The following is a 13,235-nucleotide window of genomic DNA, read 5'->3' as shown; positions in this document are numbered from 1 at the left end:
TCAGCCCCGGTGCAGAAAACATTGACCTTGTACTTGGCTGTCTCACCCTAGACGGCTTCTTCAGCATTGGTTCGAAAGGAAAAGGGGATCCAAAACCCAGTTTACTACGTCAGCTGGGCATATCAAGGAGTTGAAGCCTGATACCCCCACATAGAGCAGTTAGCTTTTACATTAGTAGTAACCACGCGAAAGCTGTGTCCATACTTTCAGGCTCACTAGGTTAGCAGATTTTATCGCCGAATTCATCGGGTTCCCGGCAGAGGACAATGGTGTGCGTCCTATAATGTCCTGACAAGTATTCATTGACAGCTCGTCTTACGGAGCTGGAGGGGGAGTGGGATGCACATCATGGCACTTGTAGGAGAAGAGCATAATTATGCCATTATATTGGCAGTCAAAACAACAAATAATGAAGCAGAGTATGAAGCACTGCTTTCAAGATTACAGGTAGCCAGAGCTCTAAGAGCCACTGAAATTGAAGTTCGGGCCGATTCTCAAGTGGTAGTAAGTCAACTGCGAGGGGAGTTGTTGTGAAGAGTGAAAAGTTAAGGAGATATCTGGCATTGGTAGAGGCTGAGCAGCCTCACTTCAAATATTTCCAAATTTAGCAAGTATCGAGAACAGAAAACCAGAATGCAGACAAACTGGCACGCGTAGCATTTGGACAAGAGAATTTCCCCTGCTAGAAAATACGGTGATTAATTAGAACAGTGGAAGTACTCGTTGTCGGAATCGAGGTAATGGAAATACGACCTGGGAACCCAGATTGGGCATGAGATATAATTAGGTATTTGGAAACCGACAAGGTACCCGAGGATCGGTAGGAGGCAAGAAAAGTTAGGAATAAAGCGGCACGTTACACAATGATCAAGGGGGTCCTATACTAACAGGGTCACTTGGAGCCTCTCTTAAGATGTATCTCTTCTGAGGAGACGCAATACGTGTTAGCAGAAACACAAGAGGGAGTTTGTGGGAACCATTCAGGAGGACAAGCGCTAGCCGGAAAAGTGATGAGAGAGGGTTATTACTGGTCTCAAGCCTTGCGAAACGCCAAAGATTATGCACGGAAGTGTCAGAAGTGCCAGGAATATGCCTGAATTCCCCATTGCCCGCCAGAGAAGTTGATGTCGATCGCATCGCCTTGGCCGTTTGCCCAATGTGGAGTCGATTTGGTTAGTCCACTTCCCTCAGACAAAGGAGGAGTCAAGTTCATGATAGTGGCCGTGGACTACTTCACCAAGTGGGTTGAAGTTGAGGCCTTAGCTACTATCACTGTAAGCAATATCACGTGATTCCTATAAATGTCAGTGGTTTTTAGGTTCGGCATCCAGCACACTATCATCTCGGACAATGAAAGACGGCTCAATTCTGACCACTATCGAAATTGGTGTCGAGAATTGGGGGTCAAGTTTCGATACTCGTCCCCGGGGCATCCTTAGTCCAATGGGCAAGTTGAGGCAACCAACAAGACACTGATGAGAATACACAAAAAGCGACTTAACAACAGAAAGGGAGCGTGGGCCGAGAGCTCCCCGCAATGCTATGGGCATACCAAGTCACGGTGAAGACATCGACCAGGGAAACTCCCTTCACCCTCACGTATGGTCAAGAGGAAATGCCGCCAGTGGAGATTGGACTCCCCACGTATAGAGTTCAGCACTTTAGTAGGAATCCAATAGCAAATGGCTAAAAGAATAGATATACCTGTTGGAAGAAGTTTGACTGGAAGCTGAGATAAAGGCCACAGCCAACAAAAGAAGGGCCGAAAGGTGCTTTAAAAAGCATGTGCGGTCGAGAACATTCAAAGTTGGGGAACTAGTACTTAAGGAAACGGGAAAAATAATGCGGGATGAAGGAAATCTAGGCCCCTGGTGGGAAGGCCCCTATGTGGTCATTGCCACAAATCGACCAGGCTCCTAATGCCTCAAAGACTCCCAGGAAAACGAATTGCCACACCAGTGGAACGCCGAGCATCTGTAGAAATATTACTGCTAATCCGGCTTTCTTGTCATAGCTTTTATATGTCCTCATGCACTTGTTACCGGCCTTAATAAATTTTTTTTTTTTTCTTGTGTCAATGATTAATTTCAAGAACATAATATAACACGCTAAGTGAACTCTCTCCCGAGCAAATCGATCTACCTCTCAGCAAAGTCAACTTCGCTATAGGAAAACTCCAACAACTTACCTCCCCGCAAGGCAAAAAGGGAAAGGTGGGCCTGAAGGTTGCCTTATCCCTCTCGCGGAGGAGTGCGGGTCGGTCCATTGGCCATCCGATGATAGAAATTTATCTTCCTTATAAGAGTCAATAAGCGGGAGCGAGTTCAGTAACAGACTGCCCAAACGACCTACCTCTATGTAGGATACCATAGGGAAAAGTAGGCCTAAATGATGTCTTAACCCTCCCGCAGTAGAGAGCGGGATCTGCCCATGACTCACAGAATGAATTACCCCGACCTCCGCTATGACGAAATATGGGATCAGCGCTAGCCAGGCCCAAATTTACCTTTTCCTGTCATGTCAACGGACGGAAGTAGGTCCAAAACAAACTGTCTAGAACAAACTTCTCCCCACAAAGGATGATAGGTGAGCAGGCAGCTCGACCACTAGTCCTGGAGAGTGGGATCGGCCCCGAGGCGGCCCGAATAACTTATCCCGTCCCCATCATGGTGAAGGAGCAGATCAGCCATATCGCGGTCCAAACTACTTCCTCGTGGATAACAGAGGGAAATGTAGGTCTAAAAGTTGTCTTATCCTTCCCACGGTTGAGTGTGGGTTAGTCCTCAACTACCCAAAGGAAAAAGCTTTTACCTTCTTTGTAAGTGTCAATGGGCGGGTGTGGGTTCAGTAACAGACTGCCTGAACGACTTACTTCCTTACGGGGTACCACAGGAAAAGGTAGGCCTAAAGGCTACCTTATCCCTCCAGTAGAGGAGAGCGGGATTAGCTTTGCAGCTACCCAAATAACTTACCCCGACACCCGTAACGACGAAGTGTGGGATTTGCGCCAGCCTTACCCAAAATTACCATTCCCCACGGTGTCAAAGGGCAGGAGCGAGTTCGGTAGCAAGTCACTTGAACGGCTTAAGTCCCTGTTGGATATTATAGAGAAATGTAGGCCTGAAGGTTGCCTTATCCCTCCCGCAGTGGAGAGGGGGTCCAGCCCCAAGGTTACCCGAATATTTACCCCGACCCCCACTATGGCGAAGGAATGGACCAGCCACGTCGCTCGAATTACCTCCCTGAGGTAAAAGAGGCGATTTGGTGTGAGACATTCCGACCTTTCCCCAGCGGAGAGCAGGTCAAGTCCATGGGCTACCTGAACAAGGAAGCAAGAAATGAGGACATCATCATCACAAACAACAGCGGTACAAGACGGGCAATATCAGTAAGTACCATCCAGCATAGGCTGGGAAGCTTAGGTTTGTACCACTAATTCCTATGACGAGAAGGCAAACATAAGGGTAGCATTGGCTCCAAGCGACAACGTGAAGAACAAAAATCTGACAAGGAAAATGCGAAAAACCATAGCGCCACAAATGGGGCCGACGTAAAGAATGCCAGCCGAAAGGCCGCCAATAGGCGAGGTCGTCAATGACTCAATTGCGACCGGGCGCTGGTAGGGTGGATCGTGAGAAATGCTGTGAGGCGAACCCTCACAGCCAAGCTCTACCCAGGCCGGTCCGTTAAAAAAAGAAGAAAGAGAGGAAGAAGAAAGGGATACAACGAGAAGAGTACAGAAACCATATAGCCATGTACGATCAACGAAAAATAATTTTATTGATTACTAAGGACTACAAGAAACAAATTACATCATAAAGCCGCATAAAGTTGCAAGACTACAAGAAACAAGTTACATAAAGTTGTAGGACTATAAGGAACAAGTTACACCATAAAGCTCATATATTTAACAAAACAAGTTTCAGTGTCTGACCATAAACCTAAACGGTAACGGCCAGGGCTACCCTAGAAAGACCAGGAGATCTGGAACACGACATTGCTCCAACAAGAAGCCTATTCTTCTTTCTAGCATATTCAACAATTCAGAATTGATTTTTGTTGTTAGGGCTACCTTGAGTAGGTGTAGTAGAAAATTGCAAGAAACTGAGTTTCCCTCCACAGTAAGTAGCTTAATCAAGCATTCAGTTGTAACCCTTTGTAACTGTTGAGTCATATGTTTGGGAGTCAATTGGTCCAATCCAAAAGTGATCCTTGAAAGCCATTTTGCAGTCTATTGTGCTATAGATGATCCTACAAGGTCCGACTTCATCCCTTTACTTTTAATGGCATGAATCACTTCTATAAAATGATCTATTCGAAGGAATGAAACATCTTCAAACCACCAATTATCAAGTCTGTCTTCAAGTTTTGAGTTCTCAGCATTTGCTAGAATATTCAAGCACTCTGCATCATCTTTAACCAAAGCTAAATGCTTTTGAGTTTGAGCAGGCCCTCCAGACGATGGCTTCTGAGCATCTTTTCACAATTCTCGGCTCCTTTGCCCAGGCAGAAAAGGATTCACAACTTTTGAAATCTGAAATGTGTCTTTCCAGGATGTAAGGATTAAAAAGGTTAGAAAAGCCTGAGTTTCGGACATGAGATTTCCTGGTTCAAGGTCCTCCCTCATTTTCAAGAAATGTGCAGCACAATATAATGGAGCAATGTTGGTTGCTGTTAAATCAACCTTCCATCTGTAACAAAATCTCACTAGTAATTCAAAAGTTTTGGTTCCTCCTGGAACATTATCTAGTTGGATTTTGGGCTTGTCTCTCTCTTGCCATTGTTGTTTCTCTTGAATACTAGTCTATTCAAATATACACTTCTTGAGACCATAGGAAGCTGCTATAAAAAGATGTTTATTTACATGAGTTTTAAATAGCCTAAAATTGAATTGATATCTTGAACGATTATCAAAGATAATGAATATTGGTCAAAATATTGGGGTAACTGAATATCTAGTATGATTCTCTTGTATGAATAGTTGATGGGGATCCATCAGCCAACCCCAATTTAATTGGGATCATAGATACTCAGTTTAGTTTTGGTGTTAAAAAATTCTTGTCTTGGTCTTGTTAAACAACTCGAAAGAGTTAAGATACAGCTTCATATCCTGTTTCCAAAGCAAAAAGGGGAGGTGAATGAATTATTCACATGCCATTTAAGAGAATATAGGCAATAATAGGGAAACGTGATTTACTTATATAAGTACTAACATGTTAATGATTGATTCTGTCAGCATCTTTACAGGCTTGCTTTTCAGACCTAATTTTGCAGGCCTGATGATTAATTTTGTGCAGCTGAAACAACCATTTAAATGGGTCAATAAATGAAATGGAGTTCTAAGGGCCTCGTGTAAGCTTGATATAGGTCACACACAGAGATTGATTCTTCCATCTTTTGTCAAGAACAGTGTAAATGAGTGCACCTTGTGCAAGAAAAAGGTTGAATCTCCAACTTGTATGATCATATCATATCACTTGTAAATTTACAGAGAGGATGAAGATATTTCTGGGGGTTGAGGTTACCAGTCCTCGTTTCTTCTTTCTATAGCTTCGGCAACCATGCTAACATTGGCTGGAAAAATGACACATCGGTTAGGCTTCCCACCAGATTTTGATTGACAGATTAAATTCTGTGTGTCAAGACTTTTCCTTCCCACTGTAGGCTTGTCATGTCCAGGGTTGGCAAACCTGTATTCCATTCTTTGTTTGAAGTTTTCACTGATTCTATGTTTGCTGTTGCTCACTCGGACATGGGCACATAGTCTTGATGTAGTAATTCAGTCATTATATAAACACTGGCACCAGAGTGGCCTCCTTTTAGAGATTGTTGCAATAATTGTTTTGAAATGGGTATGTCATTAAGAAGGTTTGTTGTCTTTTGCAATCTCATGTCATTTTAGGTACAGGTGAAAAAGCGTGGACAGAATAGAGCCAACACCTTGATAATAATATGGTCCATAATCTCATCCACCTGTAGAGAGACATTGAACCACCTTTCGCCATCGGTGTAAACTCATTAAAAAGGAGAGGGAATGAAAAGAAAGCTTTCGAATAATTGAGAAAAGCCCTGCCAATATATGGAGGCGCTGCCCTTCTAAATTGCATGCAAAACCTGCTGGATCAAGGCTGAAAAATCAACAGAGGAGAGCTCGGGATATGTTATGTCCAATGAAGCCTAACTTTGAAATACGTTAGGTTTTTAGTATTTCAATGTTCTCTTCCTTTGGGTTGTTGTATATCAGACTCACCACATGTATTTCAAGTTGTAATATATCAAAGTTATAATATAGTAATAATTTAAAATAAATCAGTAATGTATGCTACATCTAAGACCTACTCTAAATGGACTAGGCAATGGTACAGTTAAAGTCCCATTATTGTAATTCTTTAAAAAACTAGGACTACTTTTTTACATGGTGGTGAAAGCCACCAGCTATGTCATTCTGCCATCTCACGGAGGCACCACTCATCAAGATTGAAATCACACTTGACACATTCAAAGGATAGGCCAGCATAAGAACGTTCACCACTGCATCTGTCACATGGAGTGTGACCCTTTGTCCTCTGGACACAGGTAAGGGATGCGGGTGGACATCTAATGAGTAGGTCTTCCCAAATTTCATATATGGAAAGTCCCCAAGAATGCATCTAGGATGAGCAGGAAAACTGAGATCCGCACAGTAATAGAACCAATGCTTTGGGTTTCGTTCTTCTTCACAAATATCACAATAATATTCATCTGATACATCTTCAACAGTATAACAAAGCTTGAATACTTCTTCAAAGGGTGATTTGTACCTTACCCTATGGGGTAGTGTGGAACAAATGAAGTCTACAGCAAATTCACAATCAGCACAGCGAAAGATGTTTCCCCAACGACCACAGGAACTACAGTCAGCATATCCACTAGATAGAATAAGCCGGTGCTCGTGACCATCATGGACGAAGATGTCTGAGAGAGAACCACATTGGACATCAAGGTTGAACCCGCATCTGTCACAATTGTAGGTGAAGCCATTGCAAGGAATATTGCAGGCAAGACATTGAAAGAAACCACCACTATAAGATGCCTGTGGGAGGAGGATGAGAGGGTGTTGGTGAAGCGAGTGTTGCTTTTTTCGGGGTAATTCAGCACAAGATTTGTGAAGAAAGAATCCACACTGAGCACAACTGTAAAATGGAGAGAAGATATGCCTTACACACGCATCACATTTTTCGTTAGTCTCCAACTCCTCAGTAAGCTCTAAGTCATGTTCGTGGCTAAAATGTTTGATTTCCACAGCTATTTCTGTTTTATCCTCTCCCAACTTAATCTTCTTGATAAAATAAGGCAATAAATCAGTGTATTCATCAAGATTTGAACTTTGGCGTATAATGATTGATTCAAAAGGATTCTTATCTTGCAATTCCCATTCAAATGTTTCATCCCTGTTTCGCTCATCAGTAGCGCAATTAAGGTGAGCAACAAAATCACAATTCGAGCAGCAGTATACCCTGTAATCTGTGTCGACCTTTTCAACACAGAGTAGGCAAATTCGATGGTGGTCAGACTGATTGAGCTGAACAGAGTAGGTGAGGCTGAGAGGGTGCTTGTGTCGTATTTGTTTGACCATCAATGGTAAGAACGCACAATCTAGGTGAACCAAGAATGGGCAGGCGGTACATAAGTAAAACATACCCACACCTTCTTTCCGACAGGCATCGCAATTGAACGAGACTGCTCTCCGCACGAGATTTAATGGGTGGTCGTGAATTTTAGATTCAATGCTGAGCGGCAGAGCAGAACACTTCAGATGAAGCTTGAAGTCACACAGAGAGCAATGGTAATTATAGCCCCATAACTCTCCACTGCAGCCACCACATTTGCCGAACGACCACTCAACTGCGAATAGATTAAGACGATGCTTAGGGTGCAGTGGATGCTCCAACTCGCGGGGTCGTTCGGCACATGATTTATGAAAGTATAAATTGCACTCCTCACAACTGTAATGGAATTGGAAACCCCATATTCGTTTCCTGCAGGCTTTACAAAAAACCATTGCGCCGTCCTTTCTCTCATCTTCATGGAAGATCAAGGGGTGTTCATGGATCAAATGTTCAAGCTCCATCCCCCACCACTCCCTTTCAATTTGGCGCACCACGAAGGCAGCGAAAAGACCTAGATTTTGCAGCAACTTTTTTTTTATTTTTTTCGTTACTTGTATGTTGCTAAATTAAAAACACAAAAGTGGGAGAATTCGCGCGTGTAGAATATAGGGCTTTAAAAGAGAGATCCATATTCCTAAGGAGCCGTAAAATCTCTAGATTAGAAAAGAAAAGAAAGTCGTGATCGGAGGGTCTAACTTTTTACCTCGCTTTCGACTACTTTGGACGCCGAGACTTTACAGAGAATTGTGATGTGAACGTCGGAGTTGTGTGGCCAGCAGAAGTTACTAACGGATTTGGTGTGATCGTGGGTGGGGGAGCAAGAAGAATGGGATCGGTCTCAGCTCTCAGGGCAGGGAGTGGGGAGAGTTGGTGCGTTGATCTAGAGTAGAAACGAGAAAAAGCAAGAAGCAATGTAATCATTCCCATGGGCATGTGATCGATCACCTATGCTTTTTTTAAAATATCATTAATAATCCATAAATACACAATACCTTACCTTGGATTAGGAATTGAAGGTGTATAGAAAAAAGAAGAGAGTATATGGATTATCAGATTACTATTTAAACAAAAACAGATTGAAAATATAAATAGAAATTATGAACAGCATTGTAGAACATATTTTCAGTCATCAGCATGATCTTTCTTTTTCATTAGTGAACAAAAATTTCATTGCAGCTGCGATATACTTTCCTTGGGGTAAATTGATGTCATTTTTCATCTGCATGATCTGTATGTTCACTCCCCATTAAATTGGGAGATTAATAACAAGCATTATAAATTCTTGAACCACTGGCAACGAAATTAAGAAACATGACATGGCTGGAAAAATGTATAAAACATTATTGCCTTACGTACGTACGTACTTACAAGAGTACTATATATATATATATATATATATATATATATATATATATATATATATGTCCTGATCGATCCTGTTGCATGTCATAATTACCTCTTCACTCATCATCACAAATATATAATTAACTTCAATTCAACCACCTATGCATGTAACTGTTTATATATTTATTCAACAATACATGTAACTGTTTATATTTCAAATCAAGTTTAATTTCTTTTCAACAAGAAAGTAATAAGTCATGAATACACATGAAGTACTGATCTTTACAACAATTCTCCATCTAATTCCTATTACATGTAAATACCAACCATACTATTGTCACTCTCTCAATTTCCTTCTCCGAATTAGCAGCGCATGTGAGTAATGAAATTACACTCGGCACATTCCCAAGCTAACTCTCCTAAAATAAATTCACCACATTCCGAGCATTGAGCAAATGTCTTCTCAACCACATTTACAGGATGCTGGTGAAAAGCATATTTGAAAGTTCTTTCTGACATGGAGATACGAATTCTTTCCATCTCGAGATTTGGGTGTTTCCCGAGAATGCATCGAGGATGAGCAGGATAACTACAATCAGCACAATAATAGAACCAACACTTTGGATCTCGCTTTTCTTCACAAATATCACAGTAATATTCACCAGAGTCATCTTCTAAAGTATACCAAAGTGTAAATGGATGATCATGTTTCTTGTAATTCATCGTATGCGGTTGTGTCAAACACTTGAAGTCCAAAGTGAATTCACAATCAACACAACTAAAATTATAGCTTCCCTTTGATCCACAAGCACTACACGGTTTGTATTCTGATGAGCTAGCAAGAATTAGTTGGTGGTGTTCGTGACTAGGATGTGTAAGGATGTCAGGGATTAAACTGCATTGGACATCAAGGTCAAAATTGCATTCTTCACAACGATAATTGAAGCCGTTACACTCACGCATACAAGAACCACACTTAAATCCCCGATCTTGTTCTGATCTTGAGCCGAGCTTGAGGGGTGTCGATGAAGTGAGTTTCGCAATTCTCTAGATAATTCGGCACAAGATTTGTGAAGAGAAAATTCACACTGAGCACATGCATAAAATGGAGGGAAGATAGACCGTATGCACCCGTTGCACTTTTTGTCGATCCCAAGCCCGTCGATGAGTTTTAAGTCATGCTCGTGACTGAAATGCTTGATTTCTGTTTGTATTTCAGTTCCGTCTCCTTCTGATTTGGTCTTTTTGACAATATATGCAGGTAATAAGTCCATGGATTTATCATTGTGATCTTGTTTAGAGTTCGGCACAAATGTTTCATCTATTTCTTCCTTCTTTGTAGCACAATGAAGGTGAGCAACAAAATCGTGGCTTGAGCAACAGTAGAGCCAGTAGTTCGTGTCCACCGTCTTAGCACATAGTTGGCACACTACTCTACGTTTGGATTGGTCGGCTGGAAGAGAGTAGATGAGATTGAGAGGGTGCTTGTGCCTTATTACTTTGACGATTGATGGTGAATGGGCACAATTGAGGTGGGCAACAAATGAACAAGTGGCACAAAAGTAAAACCTGCCCTTAATTTCATTCCCACAAGCATCGCAAGTGAGGGAGATCGAAAGTGCTGGCATAAAGGTCAATGGATGGCAGTGAATTGCAGCTTGTATGGTTGATGATTGTACAATCAATGGTAAAGATGTACATTTTGAGTGGATCATATACGAACAGGTGGAACAAAAGTAAGGCATGCTATTGCCTTTCTCCAAACAATGATCACATGTGAATGGCAATAATTTCTGCATAAGGTTCAATGGGTGGTCGTGATTTTCAGCTTTTTTGGTGAGAGGTAGAAATGCACATTCAGGACAAAGATAAAACTCATGACAATAAGGACACTTATATTTAAACTCGAACCAATAGGAGCTGCAATTAGCGCATCGTTCCCTAGAATGTAGTTCGAGGAGAAGAAGATGTTTGGGATGTGAGGGATGCTGCAACTCATAGGGAAATACAGCACATGACTTATGTATGTAGAAACCGCACTCTTTGCATCCGTAACCATCATCAGAAACCCGTTTTATTGTTTCATAGCATATTTTACAGCGACCAAGATCACCATCCACTTCGTTGAGGAGGACTAACGTCAGGGGATGATGACGGTGGCTGAAATGTTGGATCTGATCCATTGGCCTCTCTATATATATTACACACAACAAATAATAAATAGAGAGAAATTCTTTAAAATAGTCATGACTGCAAACCTATATATACATACATGCACGATGTTGGTATTCTCGTGCATTATTATTATTTTTTTTTCCTTTCAAATTATTCGTACCTGGAAAATGGGATCAGATTTTCAGATTGGATGAATGTGGTTTGAACCTCTGATCAATGATGGATGGCTAGCTTGTTCTCTAGTAGTCGTATTCTGTAGTTCTTGCTGTCAGCTAATTTCCTGGCATATAAAATTAAGTTAATTACCAAAAATTATTTGGAAAAAAACTGAAAAATTCAACTCTAGTACTATGTATATATAATATAATAATGGGGTCCGCCATGTATCATTTCTTGTCTTATTGGCCACGCAAAGTACTAAAAGATTCTTGGAGTAAAGCTTTTTTCGCTCTTTCTTCTCATGGAAGAAAATAAGCGTCGAACTGTATGATTGGGATCGTCTCATCTAAAATTTCTTTTATAAGTTATTTTTTAAATATCACATAAATACAAATATTTTTTAATTTTTAATTTTTAATCATTATAATTTTTTCAAACTTTTAAACAAAACACAAAAAATTATATTCTAATAATATTTTAAATTTATAATATTTTTATTCAATTTTTTCTTCTTTCTCAAATTCCAATAAAAAACCATCTTAATGCAAATTATTTTATTATTATTTATTAATCATTTTATTATTACTATTCATTATTACGAAAATAATGATTACATATGCACTGAGTAGTATGGTATGTGATATGCATCATGATGTGTTGATGATAATTTGCGTGCACAAATTGTGAAGTGGAGGCCTTAAAATATAAAACGTCGGTAGCCAACATCTAGACATTACCGGCCTCTCGCTACAAATAATTAAATTCTCAATGGTAAAATGCTAGATACCTAAAAAAATAATTATTAAAATTTTCAAAATATTCCTGACTTGTAATACATCAAAGTTATTATATAGTAATAATTTATAAAGTCTATCAATATTTGACAGTTTAGATTTTGTCTTGTATCCTATTTAATTGATATTTGATAGTCAAAACGTAATTCTCAAGGGAGGGCTATGCTACCTCTTGGCCAAAGTCTAAAAGAAACTCCATGTTAATGGTATAATTGGCGCTCCATTGAAATTATTATAAAGAGAAATAACTACTCCCGTCCAAGTAATGTAAGATCCTAGACACCACCTGCACTTATCAGTTAAAATAAGATATTACAATTTTCTTCCCTTAAATTTTTAACGCCCTTGTCGGGCCATTTGATCATAGGTATCATGGCTCTAGTTCCACAGTACATATGGCCAGAACAAGCTCTGATACCATTTGTAACGTCTCAAGAGAATGTCTAACCACATTTAGGTCATACTCCAAAATGATAGGGTTGGGCAGCGGGGCACTCACCCCGTCCTCCAAAACCCCGGCTCTGCTTGGGTGGCGAGGGCTACCCTGCTTGCACCCTTTGGAGCAATGGGGTGGAGGTGGTTCGGCCCAGGCCCACCCGCATTATACTTTGTCGTTCTCCTCTCCTCTCTTCTTTCTCTCCCTCCGCAGATTAGCTGTTCTCTCCTTTTCCTATTTTCAATTTTATTTACTATGTATGTTTTTTAATTTTTTTCTAGCCCAGCATGTTGATAGAGCATTTGTTTAATTTAAAGCTGATTATGCATTTAAACAAATGTCTCTACCCAATTAACTGATGAAGAATATTGTCACATCTACATTTTCCACCTATGACTTTTGGAAAGAAATTAGGCCGGATCACATGGAGGAGGAATCAATTACTTCGAAGTTTGGACAAGTATCAAGCTGGATGGTTGCGATACTTGATCTTTTTATCCATAATAGATAGTTGTCCTAGGTCATGAGCATATTGTTGATGATACTTGGCGTGCCCAAGTATGTACGATTAGTGATGAATATTATCAAAGAATTTTGTCACAGTTTAACCTCAAAAAAGAAAAGAATGGAATATTGAAAGAATATATTATATATGCACACATTGTTGATGATACTTGG

General features: G+C 40.5%; 2 protein-coding genes and 1 pseudogene across 2 annotated transcripts; all 3 read right to left on the bottom strand.

Moving 5' to 3' along the window:
- Positions 1 to 1,304: 1,304 nt before the first annotated feature.
- LOC121259570 lies at positions 1,305 to 6,406 on the bottom strand (annotated as a pseudogene).
- On the bottom strand, positions 6,404 to 8,110 carry LOC121259569. The gene has a single exon (XM_041161200.1). It carries the CDS (start codon positions 8,108 to 8,110, stop codon positions 6,404 to 6,406), a length of 1,707 nt encoding a protein of 568 aa, XP_041017134.1.
- Positions 8,111 to 9,783: 1,673 nt separating this feature from the next.
- On the bottom strand, positions 9,784 to 11,483 carry LOC121259494. Its single transcript, XM_041161100.1, has 2 exons — positions 11,329 to 11,483; positions 9,784 to 11,184 (listed from the first exon to the last, which is right to left on the bottom strand). The coding sequence occupies exon 2, from the start codon at positions 11,174 to 11,176 to the stop codon at positions 9,884 to 9,886; it is 1,293 nt and encodes a 430-aa protein (XP_041017034.1). The 5' UTR covers positions 11,177 to 11,184; positions 11,329 to 11,483; the 3' UTR covers positions 9,784 to 9,883.
- Between the last annotated feature and the right edge of the window lie 1,752 nt (positions 11,484 to 13,235).

This window comes from Juglans microcarpa x Juglans regia, chromosome 4D (genome assembly GCF_004785595.1).
Source record: "Juglans microcarpa x Juglans regia isolate MS1-56 chromosome 4D, Jm3101_v1.0, whole genome shotgun sequence".
Taxonomy (NCBI): domain Eukaryota; kingdom Viridiplantae; phylum Streptophyta; class Magnoliopsida; order Fagales; family Juglandaceae; genus Juglans; species Juglans microcarpa x Juglans regia.
The sequence above is the reverse complement of the archived record's forward strand: the minus strand, read 5'-3'. Positions and strand labels throughout refer to the sequence as shown.

Bases quoted from the DNA above. Each gene is read 5' to 3' on its own strand.
- LOC121259569 (XM_041161200.1), bottom strand. From the start codon at position 8,110: ATGGAGCTTGAACATTTGATCCATGAACACCCCTTGATCTTCCATGAA.
- LOC121259494 (XM_041161100.1), bottom strand. From the start codon at position 11,176: ATGGATCAGATCCAACATTTCAGCCACCGTCATCATCCCCTGACGTTA.